At 37.0% G+C, this 18,443-nt stretch overlaps 1 protein-coding gene across 8 annotated transcripts in view; it reads left to right on the plus strand.

Moving 5' to 3' along the window:
- ADGRG6 (adhesion G protein-coupled receptor G6) overlaps positions 1-18,443 on the plus strand; it is a 153,569-nt gene that overhangs the window by 92,612 nt on the left and 42,514 nt on the right. For all 8 annotated transcript variants that reach the window (XM_027551723.1, XM_027551724.1, XM_027551721.1 and 5 more), the window contains 8 exons: positions 1,643-1,728; positions 4,348-4,400; positions 5,927-5,989; positions 9,424-9,566; positions 13,290-13,401; positions 14,496-14,560; positions 15,143-15,353; positions 16,717-16,888. In XM_027551723.1, the coding sequence (XP_027407524.1) occupies positions 1,643-1,728; positions 4,348-4,400; positions 5,927-5,989; positions 9,424-9,566; positions 13,290-13,401; positions 14,496-14,560; positions 15,143-15,353; positions 16,717-16,888 (905 nt within the window). The remainder of the gene's footprint in view (positions 1-1,642; positions 1,729-4,347; positions 4,401-5,926; positions 5,990-9,423; positions 9,567-13,289; positions 13,402-14,495; positions 14,561-15,142; positions 15,354-16,716; positions 16,889-18,443) is intronic.

The following is an 18,443-nucleotide window of genomic DNA, read 5'->3' on the forward strand; positions in this document are numbered from 1 at the left end:
TAAAGTCAAGGTTATTAAAATATCTGAAGAGTTTTAGAAGCTGGACTTCTAATAACTTAGTATGCATAAATTAAATATCCTGGGACTTACACTGATCTCACAGACATATTATTACATCTGAGAGTGGTGATTTTTTTTTTAAAGCTTGAGTTTCTGACCCCTATACTGGAAAACCTTCCTTTAGGAGTGTGACTGGAATTTGCATTTTGGTAGATTTGGGAGTTCCTAGGAGACATACTTTTGTACTTTTATGTACTACTTCCCCCAAATCTTCATTAAATCTTTTCCCCATTGTTTTAATAATATATTTTTACATTTGCTATGCATATTTTGGCTTCCCCAGTGGCTCAGCAGTAAGCAGTAAAGTCTCCACCTACAATGCAGGAGATACAGGTTTGATCCCTGGGTTGGGAAGATCCCCTGGAGAAGGAAATAACAACCCACTCTAGTATTTTTGCCTGGGAAATTCCATGGACAGAGGAGCCTGGAAGGTTACAGTCCATGGGGTTACAAAAGAGCAGGACATGACTGAGCGACTAAACAACAAACAACATGTGTATTTTACTCATGTTTATAAGCGTGGAAATAGATGATTGATTGACAATAATGAAGAATCAACTTTTTTTCTCTGCATGATCTACCATATTTAAAAAGTCCTTTTCTCATTACTATTTGTAGTAAGATATCCTTTAGCACATATCTAGAGAAATTTAGCAAACCCTGACTGGTCAGTTTGATTTTCATTAAAAAAAAAAAAAGAAAAATATATATGTATGGCAGACTACTTTAAAGATTGCACTTCTCTCCTGCAAAAAAGCACAACTTCCTTCTGACATAGGATTGTCTTTTACAAGCAAGTCCAGTTAAAAGTCCATCTGCAAATATTGTTTGTTTTTTCCTCCTTAACTTGATAACAATTGACTGCACTTATGGAATTTCGATGAAAAAATCTGGTGAAAATGAACTCAACAACTTAAGTAGAAGAAAATGCTTTAGTGGGGCAGGGGAAAGAGGATAGAGAAAATAAGGGTCTGTGGGTGAAAAATACGTGATACCTATTCGTTTCCAAATTAAGTTCTGTCCATCATCTTACTCAAGTTTTCACATCTCGAACTATCATTCTTCATAATGTTAGAAAAGGATAATTTTTGGTTACAGGAAATCAAATTGTACATGAAAAATCATTTAACAGACAGTAGGGAGAAATGTATAGAATTAAGAATTAAGAAGGAACATATATAGGTGATAATTTAGAAGCAATGACTTATCTATAAGTAAACTAAATGATAACTATTTCTAAAAAGTTGCAAGGTGACTGAAAATAACCTGTGCAGAAAATTTCTGTACCTATGTAGAAGGCATTTCTTAGTTGTTCAGTCGTGTCCGACTCTTTGCTACCCCATGGGCTGTACAGTCCATGAAATTTTCCAGGCCAGAATACTGGAGTGGGTAGCCTTTCCCTTCTCAGGGGATCTTCCTAACCCAGGGATTGAACCCAGGTCTTCCGCATTGCTGGTGGATTCTTTATCAGCTGAGCCACAAGGGAAGCCCTTGTGTGAAATTATGTCATTATAAATGTAAGCTGATAAGTGTATGACTGTAAAATATAACTAATGGACTGAATCCTATTTCCAATGGACAGATGGGATTATTTATAGAATTTCCATAGTGCTTCAAAACATCCTTCCTCACCCCGAGGTGAAAGTACAGAGCAAGGTGGCCGAATGGGTAAGTGGATTGTAAAATTTCTGTTTTGGGCTTTAAACTAATCTCTGGAAATCTGGGAAAGACTCTACTGTCTAACTGAACCCACAGATCATACTGAAATAAAGATACTGTTCATTATAAATGTATGGAAGTGTAAGTGAAGTATTGCACTTTTGAATAAAAAGTGAGGTATTGTTGAATAAAGGACAAGAAAGTGAGCCTAATGGGCTATTATGTCAAAGAAGAAAAGAACAGCACAAACGGAAAAGTATTTTGAGAGGTATCTTTATTTACTGTAATAGTCGTACATTTTTAGCGCTGTTTGAGTCCTTGATTCAAAAACCAAGTGTATAAAAAGTATATCATGAATATCTTCCACCCATCCTTGACACTCATCTGCCTAGAAACCAACTTATGTGCTTGGAAATCACTGTGCATTTTTCTTGTTTTTTTTCCTGAGAATTTATGAATGTAAAAGAAAATGACTATACATTCTTATGTTTTTCTTTTTACATTAAAAATAGAATATTGTACACAGCAGTCTACACTGTACTAGATATTTGGGTTATAATATATTTAACCAATATTCTATTGGTGAAAATTTTGGTAATTTCTAATTTTAAAAACTAAACATTTTATTTTATTATTTTATAAATGCATGTTATATATATACATTATATAAATATATAAATACACATTATAAATACATGTTAATGATTTTTTCCTTCTCTGATATAATATCAAAAATTTAATTTCCCATAGGTTTATATTTTTTATTATTTTATTTCCTACCTACAGCATATTTTGGGACCTTGTACTGCTTTTATTTACTACTACAGTTCAGACAATTTTTGTGGAAAAAGTAATTTGTCATTTGGGTATATATTCTGAAGTAAGAAAAATGGATTTCTTATGTGGTAGGGCATATACCAAGGCCGCATTTCTAATAAATGTGGCCTCGGTAGCAAAAAAATGTTAAACCATACACTGACAGATAGTGATGATAATACTTTATATATATATAAGTATATATACTTTCTTCAGGTATGTGTATATGTATATATATTTGAAGAATGGTAGGAAAACATAGTTTTATTTTTAAAGGCTGCACCCTTTGCAACAAGTTACCCACAGAAAACAAAAGTATGTAATTAACAACTCTGTTACAAAAATTGAGGCAGGGAAGTAAAATCTAGTAGAAATCAAAGAAAAGTACTACTGTCAACTTTCTGAAATGACATATTAACCTTAGCAGCTAATTCAAACACTAGATGTATTGAATTTCTAAATGGAGAGAGGGCTTTACTGAATGAGTTTAATCTTGCATCCCGTTTTCTTTCACATTCTTTCTGCTTTTTTAAAGTCAGAATGTTTTCAAAAGATAAAGTTTTTTTAATTTATTTTATTGAAGTATAGTTGATTTTCAATGTTGCGTTAGTCAAAAGATAGAATTCTTTATTCTCATTCTCAAATGGACCACTTCTAATGTTATTAATTCTGTAAATCAGCATTCATTGGGGAGTTTATGCTTTAGGCAAGGTATAATTTTACATTTATATTTATTTCATGCATGGTTTTCAACATAGCATCGTTTTTCATATGAAACTAAATTTAAATGGACATTTCTCCTTAAGACATAAGATACGAAAGCAGGTGTTTGGTAACAGAGAAGGTATAAGTGGTGTCCCTATTTCATATTATTACTATTTACAATTTAAAAATAATTTAATGCTTCTTTCCAGAATTTCCTAGAATTTACATTCAATTTAAAAATGCTCACAAGGAAGGCTAAATGTGTGTATGAAACAAGACCTAAAAAACCTCTTTGGAGGTGATATATAAATAAGAGAATTTCATGTCAGTAAAGAAATCAAAATATTTTGTGATTGTATTGGACGTATGGAAGGTTTTTTTTTTTTGTTTTTCATGGAGAGGAATCCATTGCTTCATTAAAAAGTTTAGTGCTGAGACCCATAAAAATTGTTAAATGACCACATAATTATCAATAACACAATTCTCCATAATGTTGAACTTATCTTTGTTTTTAAAGGTCTATATTGTTAATTTATTATTTTTCTTACTACTGATATTCTTATAAGATGATAATTGCTAGAAAAACATGTGTTAATGCACCTCAGTGTTTGTTGAATGAAGAATGTGGAAGGTGTGTATTATGCTGGTCTTTCCTGTGTACTCTGTTGTGGATCAGTTCTCAGTGGTACAGCTAACTTGAAAGCCCATTATAGAGAAAGCCCTAGTAATATAGGCTAAAGAGGAAAGTATAATGTTTCCATTCAGATAGACTTGGGTTCCAATCTGGGATCGGTTACTTCTTAGTTGCAGCTGGGTGAGCTGTTTCATCTCCGTGAAGCTTAGTTTCTTTGCGTAATAGGTGGGAGGATAGTGCAGATAATACCTATCTCATTAGCTGTTGTGAGAATGAAAGAAAAGACATTGGTAAATTTCTTGGCATACAGTGCCTCAGTAACTGTTATCTGTACCTTTCTTTCATTCCTTTAGCTCTTTGGAATTTTCGCAGGGTCTTATTCCAGTAACAATTAATGGGAGAGAAGAAACTGGATTTAAGTTTCTTTTTTTTAAAGTGTTAATTCAAACTCACCATTTCCATTGTATTTTCAGCTCAATTCAACCTTCCAGAATTGGAACTACACTGTTTACGTGGTTAATATCAGGTAAGTGACAGAATAAATTGAGAAATAGAAAGTAGTGTCTAGGGGACTTGCCTGGCAGCCAGTGGTTAAGACTCTGTGCTTCCACTGCAAGGGGCACAGGTTCGATTCCTGTTAGGGGAACTAAGATCCCACATGCCCTCCCCTCCCTCTGCCACATGCAAAAAAACAGGAGTGTCTAATTTAATACCACTCTCTGTGGTTATACCTACACACACATACACATGAAAATACAGAAATACACACTATACTCATAATCTTTCTAAATAACTATATATCATTGCTTTGCACAAAAAGCTTCAATAGTGCAGTAATGGTTTAAAAAAATTTTGATTGTGGATCTCAATAATTTTTTAAAAATTTAGCTTTCTTAGTACTCCCAAAATACATTTGTAATTTTAAATAAATTTTATGTATGCATGTGTGTATGTGTATATTACTTAACCAATATATGGTATCATGTAATATAAATAGAAATTAGTTGCTTCTCACACATCAATAGATCATCAAGAGCACTCCCTGGTTTGCATGCACCTGTTTGAAGACCATTTTTTCTATAAAGTAAGACATCTACAGTGTGATTGCAACCTAGCCTTTCAAAATTAACTTTCACTAATCTTCTATTTAAATACTCCATGAATCTCTAGCAGAAAAGATTTTCCACCTGTGTTATCTACCTGTCTTCCTCTGCACCTTGATTTTATAGTTTTATAGTTTCTAAAGTGTATTTGTGCTGTTCTTTGCTTAGTCACTCAGTCATGTCTGACTCTTTGCAACCCCGTGGACTATAGCCCACCAGGCTCCTCTGTCCATGGGATTCTCCAGGCAAGAATGCTGGAGTGGGTTGCCATGTCCTCCTCCAGGGGATCTTCCCAACCCAGGGATCAAAGCCAGGGCTCTCTCATTTACTGTCCGAGCCACCAGGGAAGCCCTAAACATGTATTCTATGAACGTGAGATATATCAATAATATATCTCACAGAAAAGAGGATCAAAGAGTGAAATTAGTTCAGGAGCAAGTTTCTGTATATCCGAGCATCTCAGGTTCTTTCATGTACTGATATGCATTATAAAATCTTCAAAAGAGAGAGAAGGCATGTAGTTCCAAGTTTTATTTGGCCATGGAGCTGATTTGTCTCAGGCTTAAAAGGAACTAGGACCTCTAAAGACACATTTGCTAACACTGGCTTAGAACGTCCTCTCTGCCTCTTCCTCTCACCTCCTCAAATTTTGTTGCTGATGGTGCAGCAGATGAAGTTGATAATGAATATGCGCGCATGCATGCTAAGTCGCTTCAGTCGAGTCTGACTCTTTGCAACCCTGTGGACCATAACCCGCCAGGCTCCTCGGCCTATCGGGATTCTCCAAGCAAGAATACTGCATTGGGTTGCCGTGCCCTCCTCCAGGGGATCTTTGTGTCCCGGGGATCAAACCCTTGTCTCTTACATCTCCTGCACTGACAAGCGGGTTCTTTATCACTAGTGCCACCTGGGAAGCCCTGATAACAAATATTCCTGTTTGTATTTACAGTTTTCACCTGAGCACTGGAGAGGACAAGATTAAAGTGAGGAGAAGCGTTGTGACTGACCAAAGGTAACGCTGACAAGATCTCGCAGAAAATGTGACGTCTTTTCTTGTGTTCTCTGTTTTGAATGTCTTGTAGAGAAATAAAATCAAGGAGGTAGGAGAGAAATGTTTATTTTGAGTAGCACATTTAAATTATTTCTTTAGCCCTAATGAACAAATCTTCCTTTTTTCCTGTAGTTAAAACTGTAATATAAGCAGACTCAGTAGAGATATACATCTGATAAAAAAAATAATTCAGAATTGGAACATTTATTATTTTTAGTATTGATAATTCCAGTTTATGATAACCTATTACCTGTTATTTGATATTTCATAGACCTTCAAAGAAAAAAAATAATTATAGTGTTATTTTAAGTATTTATGTACAGTAGCATCTAATAATATGGGTAATAGGTGCTGAAATATTTTCAGCATCCAAAGCCATCAGCTAATTTTCTGAAGTCTTCATTTTTGAATTTATATCAAGGTCATGACTTAAGCAAGCAGGTAATGTAATAGATATGTTCACCATATATAAATAGTTGGCATTTAAAGACCAACTGTTCAAGAGTGCTCTGTAGTAAAAAAACAATGTAAACTCCCAAGTAAAATACATGGAGTTGTGTCAGGTCATATACTGCAAATCCGCAGAATAAAAAAAGGCAGTTGAAAAGCAAAAGTTCACATCTGTTACCCAGTTTCAATTGACTGAGTTGATCTGTGTATTTACAACTATAGGGATGGAATATATTTCTTTTCAGGTCATATATTCTTATAAGAGAAGCTAGTAATAAAATTTCATATGAGAGTTGACCAGAGAGTTTTCTTATTTTTTTTTTTTTCTATTCAGAAAAACACATGTTTCTCTATTCATTAGAAAAACACACGTCTTTAAGATTATATTTCAAATTTACCATTTCTGTGTATATTCAACAGACTGGATTGGACCATCTGATTAGGGAAAGTTATTGTTTATTTTCTAGAATTGTTCCTTTTTCTTTATGATCTGAAGATCAGAGTAATGTGTTTAATGTATCTTAACACTGTCTTCTTGATGGTAACAGGATTTTTCTCCTTGATTTAGCCAAATAAATTCTTCTCTAAACCTTCCTGCTAGATCATATTGAACCTGGAATAATGGATCCACGATTACCTGGATAACTTTGCTGGACACTTTGTCTTGCAGTTGGAGCAGCCCTAGTTCAAAGTGTCTCCAGTGCTATACCCTCTTCATAGGACTCAAGCTCAGAGTCTAATAATGCAATTTTATGAGAACAACCAAATAAAATATTTTCCAGAAGTATAAAATATATTAAACTCATGCCCTTTGGAAGCATCATCACCCTCATCCTGACCATCTTTATAACCTTCATCACAGCATCTCCTTTCATTTGCACCTTATGATTCCAAGCACTGTCTTGTTCATTGGCTCATTTGCTTCTCTCTACCAGTTACCCCCGACATAGATAAGGCAGGTAGTGTCCTGCCCTTCAACCAGTGACAAAACTAAGACCACATAAATTGCCCAACATCAACCAGCCAATGTGAGAAGCCAAGATTTCTGACTTCATACTCCCATGCTCTGGTCCCATTTACTGTGATTTTTCTATTTCCTGATGATAGTAAAATTAGTCATCATGAGTATGTGTCCACACCTTAGAAACTCTTGTGGGAAAGACATTTAATATCGTGGAATCTCAGTTTCCTATCTGTAACGCCAATGGGTAATTTTATAAAAAATTATATGGGAAAATCCATACATTTTGCTTTTCTTTGGTATGAGCTTCTGGCTTTGCTTTAAAATGTGTTCTTACCATCTTTATCTCCATCTTTCCTTTCTGCTCTCTGTTGCTTTTATGCTCATGGATGAACCTTTGTGATCTCTCATAGTTTTTCTCAAAGTTACAATGTACTAGTCTTACACACACTCTTTTTTTCCCCAACCTTTCCTTTCAATTGAACTGTAACACCTAACACAAACCCTAGCTTTAGATAATGCTATCATACTCTATGGCCTAGACAGACAGGAAACCAGAGCCACAGAGACTGATTTATTCAATTAAAGAATGACTGATAGTAACAACAGATAGAACTGGATTTTGCAGAACCATAAAATAGTTTCAGTTTCCAGGATGAGAGAGGAAAACAACACAGATAAGACATGTGAAAATGCACGGTCATTCTTGAATTGCTGAATTTGGGTCAGTACCATCCAAACGTACTGTCTTCTCAATATTCAAGGAAAGTAAAAGTTCACGTTGCCAACTCTTAAGTTCTCAGTTACTGGAATGGTGAAGTTTAGCATCCAACAATAATTTAATCAAGGGATACTTTTTTTTTTTAATAGGTCATTTAAAAATTATTATGATATAACAGTTCAACATTATATTCACATCTGTGTTTTTCTCATCCTAAAATATGACTCCTATCTGAAAAGTAAGCAGTAAGTGATTTTAGAGATAAATAGCTCTTAAGAGTGAACTATGAGAATTGTGAACTACAGATATTTAGAGGGAAAATAGGGCTATTTTAAAATTTCACCTAACGTGGACTATTAAAGATTTCACTTATTTTTCTTCTTTTTAGCATCACAAATATGTTACTACTCTATTTCATTTATGTTGATACCCATAGTATTTCATAAATCAAATATGCTACTGCCTCTCCTCTGAGGACTTCATAGTTATTTCAGAAACAATGCTACTGGGTTCACTTTGGCATCTTTTGCTTTCCCTTCTGACTGTGTATGTGATTACAAGTGAACAGGAAATTATATTACTTTAAATTGTAGAACCAGAGTTTTGGTGGGGGTTTTAGGATATATATCTCTGCTTCCCATAGAGATACTTTCTTTTTAAAGACAAGCCAGTTCAAGCAATATATCAACTTCTTCAGTAACATGCCAGCCAATTACTAAGTGAATTTCGAGTACTTATTTTGTAACTTTTCAGTGTACAGAGTACTAGTAAATGCTTCATGGAGATAGAAAAGCATTTTGTCACAGTTCTGGAGAAACAGCAACATATTAGTAAATAATAATAGTAATTTAAAAGTTAATTGTTTAATCAGATTAGTTGAAATTCTAATTTTTCTTAAAAAACTTTATTTTTGACTTTAAAGAAACAGTGTAGAATTAACCACAAATATTATTCTTTCTTGCATGTATGCATAAAATATTAAAGTATTTATTAAAAGAAATGGGGTAATAAGATAGATAATACATGCAGTATTCTATAAAATGTTCATATTGATATTTTTTTAAGGTTATAATTTTTAAACATTTTTTAGCGTTATAATTTGTACAGGGACAGCAGTCTTTGAATACTTTGATGTATTTCTTAAATCTCAACACTTCACAGTTACCTTCTTACTACTGTATGCAAATGTTCTGTTTTTCCACCAAAATATGATTTGACTGGTCAGCAACAGCAACAACAATTCTATCTGAATTGTTTTCCTAGGTTGGTGATTTTGGCCCTTTTGGTTTATAATGCTACCAACAATCCCACATTAGAAGGAAGAACCATTCAGCAGAAGCTTTTAAGAAATAATGAGTCCCTGGATGAGGGCTTGAGGCTACATAAAGTGAATGTGAGACAACTGGGTAAGTGCCTTTAATTGTTTTATTATATGTATTTATGTGACTATATAACAGGTTAAGTTGAAACAAAATCAACAAAAATATTCTTCATGTGTTTACTTATTTAAAGCTATTTTTCTGATGGTAAAGTTCATCTTGTTGGTGACATTGTTAACAAATGGGTGACAAGTTTAGCATAAAAGATAGCACCTGGATACCTATGAATCCAAGGGAATGAAGAGGCAGATGGAAGTTGATACCCTATTTTAGGAACCTGCTGTGAAAATACTAAGAATATGAGCAAAATGCCAAGATAACCTTGACCAGAGTTGGCTTCAACTTTAGGAATTAAAGAGAGTGTGTGTATGTGCATATGGGATCTCCAATAAAGTAAACCTTATAAAAGACAATTTCTTGTTGTAAGACATCCTTTTCTCTTATGTTCTCTGTCTCTGTTAATGATATCACCATCTATGCAGGAATAGACCAAAATTCTGGGAGTTATCCCAAACCTAGATTGATTTCTTACCTGGACACCATTCACATCCTAATCTCCAGCCATAGGTGTGGTGCTGCCAGCTGTTCCCCAGACATGCTGTGCTCTTTTCTTTCTTTGCCCATTTCTTTCCTCCCCTCTCACTGCCCACCTGATGATCACCTACATGATATGAAGGACAGCCCAAAGTTGCCTCTTCTGTGAAGCCTTTTCTGACATCATTATGTACAAATAGCTATCACTGCCTGGGAGCCTCCACCTCGTACTGTCCACAGACCTAGAGTACCATCGGTATAGAAAACTCTTGAATTTGACTGGACTTGTTTGTGTTCTCATATATATTTTCTTTAACCAGAAATTTCCTCTGGCATGAGAACACATCTTATTTTTCTCTCAACACTCGCACTTCCCACCTCCTTCCCAGCAACCAGCACATTCCTGAGCATTTAAATGCATGAATAAATAAATGAATGCACCTTGATGGGCATCTTTGAGAAAAGTAAATGGCTCAAAAAATTGGATAACAAAAAGTAAAGTAGTCGTTCTAATGTTATGATGACAGCTAATCAGGTGAATTAGTAGAGCTCAAAAGAAAGGGAAACTTTGACACGTTTCCTTAGACACGCACGCAGGAAGTTGAAGTGAGTGAAGCAGATATTCCTCAGCCTCTAAAAGCATGATTATGACTGCAGCCAGAATCGCAGTGCAACAAGGAAGCAGGCATCCTTGCTTCTCTGAGGAAACCCTCATCTCTAATGTGTCAGCATACACAGTCTCCATGGGGTCTGCATCTGTAGTTCAACCAACCTTGGATTGGAAATATTTGGGGGAAAAAATTCAGAAAGTTCCAGAAAGCAAACCTTGAATTTGCCACGCCTGGCCAACTGTTTACCTAGCATATACATTGTATTTAAAATATGTACATAGCATTTACACTGTATTTATTATTGTAAGTAATCTAGTGATGATATAAAGCATACAGGAGGATGTATATAGGTTGTTGCAAATGTTGTTACATTTTACACCAGGGAAATGAGCTTTCTCAGATATCAGTACTGGCGGGGGGAGGAACGTGTTTTCTGGAACCAGTGCCTCGAGGATACAGGGGGCTGAGTAGAGTACAAAGGCTCCCCTTTCACACATAGGGGTCTCCACAAAGAAGGAGCTTGATGAATGTAGTTTGTATGTGACAAAGGAGCCCATGAGGACCAGCCTTGTCTCTGTTCCTCAGAGGCTGAGGAATCCCTGAACAGCTCTCTCTGCACACTTGGACATGTAATTTATGTCACTTAGAGCTTCCCAGGTGGTGCTAGTGGTAAAGTATCTGCCTGCCAGTTCAGGAGGCACAAGTTCGATCCCTGGGTCAGGAAGATCCCCTGGAGGAAGAAATGACCACCCACTCCAGTACTCTCGCCTGGCAAATTCCATAAACAGAGGAACCTGGCAGGCTACAGTCCATGGGGCCACAAAGAGTCAGGACTGAGCACAATGCTACTTATACCACTTAAATTCCATAATGTATTGTTATTCTGTAGAAAGTGAAGTGAAGTCACTCAGTCGACTCTTTGCGATCCCATGGAATGTAGCCTACCACGCTCCTCTGTCCATGGGATTTTCCAGGCAAGAATACTGGAGTGAGTTACCATTTCCTTCTCCAGAGAATCTTCCTGACCCAGGGATCGAACCCAGGTCTCCCGCATTATAGGCAGACGCTTTACTGTCTGAGCCACCAGGGAAGTCCTTAGGGCTTCCCTGATAGCTCAGTTGGTGGAGAATCTGCATGCAATGCAGGAGACCCTAGTTCGATTCCTGAGTCGGGAAGATCTGCTGGAGAAAGGATAGGTTACCCACTTCAGTATTGTTGGGCTTCCCTTTTGGCTCAGCTGGTAAAGAATCCACCTGCAATGCAGGAGACCTTGCTTCTATAGAAAAATTTCTACCAATTGGGAAAAGAAAATCTCAGAATATAGATTGGAAAGTTATTTAAATGTTCAACTGGTAACTACACTACTGGTTTCCGGTAGTCTTCATGTAACTTGCTATTTTCAGTACTGAAATATGAGATTTTGTTGTTATCAATATAGTGATTTTATTTTTATATTTTTAAAGTGTAAAGTCTGAGTTATTTATGTCATAGCTCTCACCCAGACAGTTTTTAGACAATAAGTGGGATGATTTGAGGTGAAGGTATGTGTGCAAGATGTGTGGCCTACAGCTATCTTCTTGCCATTCCCCCAGAAAATTGCCGGGTGAAACATGCTTTCAGAGCAACCAGAGGTTGTTTCTATTAAACATGCTGGCAACTCAACAGCAACACTGTTGAGGCACTATTTTGTAGGCTTTTTCTTTGAAAAAGATCAAATTACATTTGAATTTTTCAGGATAGTTTCCATTTTATGTCGTTTTTTTTGTTTGTTTGTTTCCCAATAAATCTGCTTTACTAGGGGCTTCCCTGGTGGCTCAGTGGTAAAGAATCCGCCAGCTGTTGCAGGATATTGCAGGAGATGCGGATTCAATCTCTGGGTTGGAAGATCTCCTGAAGGAGGAAATGGCAACCCACTCCAGTATTCTTGCCTGGAGAATTCCATAGATAGAGGAGCCTGGCAGGCTATAGTCCATGGGGTCACAAAAGAGTTGGACATGACTTAGCAACTAAACAACAACTATTTAATAATTTTATCTACAAATGACTTATGTTGGAATAATATTGTCTGATTCATTTTTATACTCGCATAAGTATGTGTTTTTATTTGATGATTTTTTAAGATACAATCTTGAATATGAAATGCAGCTAATGTTTATTTTTCATAGCTTCTAAACTTTTATACGGAGAAGGCAATGGCACCCCACTCCAGTACTCCTGCCTGGAAAGTCCCTTGGACAGAGGAGCCTGGTAGGCTGCAGTCCATGGGATCGCTACGAGTCGGATATGACTGAGTGACTTCACTTTCACTTTTACTTTCATGCATTGGAGAAGGAAATGGCAACCCACTCCAGTGTTCTTGCCTGGAGAATCCCAGGGACGGGGGAGCCTGGTGGGCTGCCGTCTATGGGGTCACACAGAGTTGGACACGACTGAAGTGACTTAGCATAGCATAAACTTTTATAAATTCTGAACATAAAAACCTGTTATTTCAGTATTGCATGGAATAAATACCTAATTACCAACATTGTTGTTTTGCTCTCATCTTGCATCTCTAATTTCAAGAAATAGATTAATATTTCTCATGTTGAATCTTATTTTCACATAGGTGTATGTCATGCTGATGAGAAACCCAAAGGCTATAAATGGCCAAGCATCCAACCTTCTGAGTACAGAACTCCCTGTCTAGGGAAACCGGGCTTCTTTGCTTCACGAACATGGTAATACTTTCTTAACTCTTGCCAGCAAACTCCGTGTACCTACTTTCCAGAGTTACAGGTGCTGTTCCATAGTTCCCATGCGGTGTATATTAATAGGAAAGAAGGACAGGAATCTCTTTGTACGTCAAATCCATGTGAGGTAAAGATGAGGAAGGTAGGTTACCAAGAAAAGTGTTTTTTTCTCTTCAAGCAGCATGCTAATTTAGCCTTCTTCAAAGAAAGATGGAGCAATTTGAAAACCAGAGGGAAGTTCTAGAGCAAAGTTGGTGAACAGAGCCAGCGTATACGTGACATGACATGCATTTACATGACATGACTTGCATATAAGAGACATGACATGCCAAGTCTTTTTAAATCTTTGGAGTGGTCATCACTGGAGGGGAAAAGAGAGATCGGAAAGAAGAAAGACAAGATCCAGGTTAGGGCAGTCTGCTAGTGGAGACTGTCAGGGTGTGGATTTTTCTCTAATTGTTGAATGGAAACCTCAGACAGATTAACAGAGGATTCACTGAATAAGCCAAATCCAATTCCTCACCCTCCACCCCACCTTCAATGAGAATTTTCTTGCAGGGAAGTTCAGACACTGAAACTTCCCATGTAGAAATACTTTGCCCCCACTGCTGGGTTTGAAAAGTGGTGGAGAGGAAAGAAAGGGACTTGGCTTTGAATTGTGGTTCTGTCTCTTCCTGCCTGTGACACCTTGGAAAATTCCTTGATTTATCTAAGTCTGTTTCCTCATCTATAAAACATGGATTATAATCTGCTTTACAGAGTTATGTGCAATCAAAATGAGATTTTATCTAGAAAGTTCTTCAAGTGGTGCTTGATCCACATTAACAACTATGCTTTTAACTTTAGTAGCCTGATGGAGCCTATGCTAGCATATAGGCTATTGCTAGTATTTTTTTTCCCCTGATGCATGTGCATGATTTTTTTTCCCCAATAAGAACTTTTAATATGAATTTTATGTCCATTGTTATAGTCTTCAAATGAAACTTACCTAGATACAAGGGAAATTCTAAAGCTTATTATTAACTGCTTTTGTCAGCTGTAATGTCATGTCTGCCAAACCTTTTACATTTTTTGTTTTATAGTTATGATGACCCTAACAACACTTCTGTAGCCATCTGGGGGCTTCCCGATATCTCCAATTGCTCAAGTAAGTGAGAGATGTCTTCACTTCTCCAAAGGAAAATAAGATGACCTCAAGTTTCTTGGTTTTTATCTTCTTTGGACACGTTCTGTTCTGTGGTATCATGTCCTGATACCATTATGATATTAAAAGCTCAGCAAATGATTGTTTGACTCACTTAAAGTAGAAAATACTGTTTTTGCTCATTCTGAGTTTCTGCTATACTTATTCTGTAGTAGATTAACAATAGTAAGAAAATTTTGGAGACTATGTATATTAAAATTGTGTGTGTGTGTTTTTAAGCAGCAAATACATATTTATTTAGTGACTCTGCGGGCATCTCACTTAGAACTATGTGTGAATATTGGTCTCTCCACGTTATTTACCTACGCTGCTTATAAGCACAGTTTGTGTCTCACTGAAGAGAGTAATTAGTTTGTGTGTGTAAAGAAATACTGTTGTCCTGTGAAAACCGTGCTAAGGGACACACACAGGGAACCTGATTTGCTGCTTTACTGTGAAGTGAGATGTTATACTATGGTTTGGATTCCTAGAACTGCTCAGAATACCCACGTCAAACTGTATGTTGTTCTTCTGTCCTATTTTTAGGGGAAGCAAATGAAGTTGCCAATGAGATTTTAAATTTAACTAGTGATGGGCAGACATTAAGCTCGGCCAACATCACCAGCATCGTAGAAAAGGTCAAAAGGATTGTAAATGAAAAAGAAAACATTGATATAACGCTTGGCTCAACCTTAATGAATATATTTTCCAATATTTTAACCAGCCCAGACAGTGATTTGCTTGAGTCGTCTTCTGAGTAAGTTTGTTTGTTTTTCTTCCAGAGAGTAATGTTTATTGGATACAGATGTTGTTGTGTAGTTTCTCACAGATCTGAATGCTCAGTGCCCAGCTTCCATAATTTAAATCTCTAGAAGATCCACTGATATTTCCTAAGATCATTCACAAAATGTACTTCAAAATTCTGTTTGTGTTTTTTTGAGAAAATAATTTGATTAGGATTGCCCACCTGGCTAGGTAATGTAAATAGTTCCAGAAAGACATTATTGGTATTTCATTTTTTAATCCGAAAAATGTTAACTGGTATAAATTCAAAAGATAAATTGTGTATATTTATATATTTAGCATAAATATAATTTTTATATTTAGAATATGTTATATATACATATAAATTTATGACACTTTTTGCTTGCAAAGGAGATACTTAGCAAACATTCAGCTCACATCTTTTAGGTATAATGTGGTCATTGTTGTCTATTATTCCATGGACTGTGACACAAAACAGCCACTACTCTGTGACGGTTATACTTCTGAAATGAAAATGCCTAGGGAAGGGTGAAATATACCTATTTTTACATAATTCAATTTATATCCAATTATTTCATTTAATGTGTTAGTATTAAGATATTTGGGCTTCCCAGATGGCTCAGTGGTAAAGAATCTGCCTGCCAGTGAAAGAGATGTAGGGGACACAGTTTCAATCCCTGGGTCGGGAAGATTCCCTGAAGGAGGGAATGGCAACCCACTTCAGTATTCTTGCCTGGAAAATTGCATGGACAGAGGAGCCTGGTCGGCTGCAGTACATGGGGTCACAAAGAGCAGGACATGACTGAGTAGCTGAGTATGCATGAATACTGAGATATTTTTCCTTTCTATTTTCTTTCAACCAAATTTCTTTGATGAAAATTTTATATTTGTTAGAATGTATTCTCTAACTTACCTTATGCATATAATAATTACAAACTTTTTTTACAGGGTCTTGCAATTCAAAAACATACTTTTATCATATTATTTCCTTTGATTCTCACTCAGTATAAAGTAGGAAGAGAATTTTTTGTATGAGGAAAGAAAGGCTAAAATACATGAAAAACAGAGTATTTGTTTAGGATAACTTTATTGTTGCTTTTCCTTAAAGTATATATTTCTCTTGAAGTTTATCTCTAGAATTCAGTGTTTTAACTGATATTATTCTGATATGAGGTAATTAATTTAATGGGTATTCGTATTAAGGTCAAAAAAAATTTTTTTAAGATCAAAAGATTTAAGGATGATTTTATTTGGTTTGTATTTTGTCCTGCAGGAAATCACATGTGTGCAAGTACCTAAAATGTGTGCAAGTACCTAAAATGTGTTCCTTAACAGTGCTATTGTCATTTCTTTAGAGCTTTAAAAACAATTGATGAATTGGCCTTCAAGATAGACCTACAGAGCACAACACACATGAATATCACAACTCAGAATCTGGCTCTTGGAGTATCATCTGTGTCCCCAGAGACCAATGAAGTTTCAAATTTTAGCATTGGTCTTCCAAGCAATAATGAATCATACTTCCAGGTAATAAGTTAGTGGTTTCTGTAATCAATTAGACAAAAATCTCTGATCTTCTGCTAATTGCTATGGCAAGAAGATCTTGGTTCTAGGGGTGGAAGGTAAGTCTGAAGGCTGACTAAAATTAATAGCAGCAGTAGCCATAAGGCATGTGGACTCAGAGAGGAGGTATACTTTCAGCTTACCTTCTCCAGGAGGTGATAGTGGAATTAAATGTTAAACTATGAGTGAGTACCACCCTACTGAGAGTGGGATATGGGATTAGTTTAATCAGAAGAAAGGGCTTCCCTGATAGCTCAGTTGGTAAAGAATTCACCTGCAATGCAGGAGACTTTGATTTGATTCCTGGATAGGGAAGATCCCCTGAAGAAGGGATAGGCTACCCACTCCAGTGTTCTTGGGCTTCCATTGTGGTTCAGCTGGTAAAGAATCCGCCTGTAATGCGGGAGGCCTGGGTTTGATCCCTGGGTTGGGAAGATCCCCTGGAGAAGGGAAAGTCTACTCACTCCAGTATTCTGGCCTGGAGAATTCCATGGACTGTATAAGTATGGGGTTGCAAAGAGTCAGACACGACTGAACGATTTTCACTTTCCTTTAGTCAGAAGAAAGACCTTTTTAAGGACCCAAAGAAGGGAAGATGCCTGGTGTGCCAGTATTTCTCAAACTATTACATTATAACCACCTAGAGAACTTACCAAAACAGATTGCTGGGGCTTCCCTGGTGGCTCAGTGATAAAGAAACTACCCGCCAATGCGGGAGACACAAGTTTGATCCCTGGTTTGAGAAGATCCCACATGACACAGAGCAACTCAGTCTGTGTGCCGCAACTGTTGAGTCTGTCCTCTAGAACCTGGGAGCCACAACTACTGAGCCCATGTGCTGCAACTCCTGAAACCTGCAATAAGAGAAAGTGAAAAGTGAAAGTTGCTTAGTCGTGTGTGACTCTTTGCCCCACCAGGCTCCTCTGTCCATGGAGTTCTCCAGACAAGAATACTGGAGTGGGTTGCCTTTCCCTTCTCCAGGGGATCTTCCCGACCCACGGATCAAACCTGCGTCTCCTGCAGGCAGGCAGATTCTTGACTGTATGAGCTACCAAAGAACCCAAGAGAAGCCACGGCAAAAAGCCCCCACACCGCCACCAGAGAGTGGCCGCTGCTTGCCCCAACTAGAGAAAAGCCTGTGCCACAGTGAAGACCCAGCAGAGCCAACAATAAATAAATTAAAAAAAAATTCTGGGTCCCATCTCCAGAGATTCTAATTTAGGGTCCCGAGTGGATCTCTCAAGTTTGCACTTTTAACAAGTTCCCAGGTATTTGCTAGTACTGCTGGTGTGAGGATTGTATTTTGAAAAACGGTGGTGTAGAAGGCCACTGCTGCTGCTAAGTCACTTCAATCGTGTCCAACTCTGTGCGACCCCATAGACCACAGCCCACCAGGTTCCCCCGTCCCTGGGATTCTCCAAGCAAGAACACTGGAGTGGGTTGCCATTTCCTTCTCCAATGCATGAAAGTGAAAAGTGAAAGTGAAGTCGCTCAGTTGTGTCCGACTCTTAGCGACCCC

Source organism: Bos indicus x Bos taurus, chromosome 9 (assembly GCF_003369695.1).
Source record: "Bos indicus x Bos taurus breed Angus x Brahman F1 hybrid chromosome 9, Bos_hybrid_MaternalHap_v2.0, whole genome shotgun sequence".
NCBI classification, from domain to species: domain Eukaryota; kingdom Metazoa; phylum Chordata; class Mammalia; order Artiodactyla; family Bovidae; genus Bos; species Bos indicus x Bos taurus.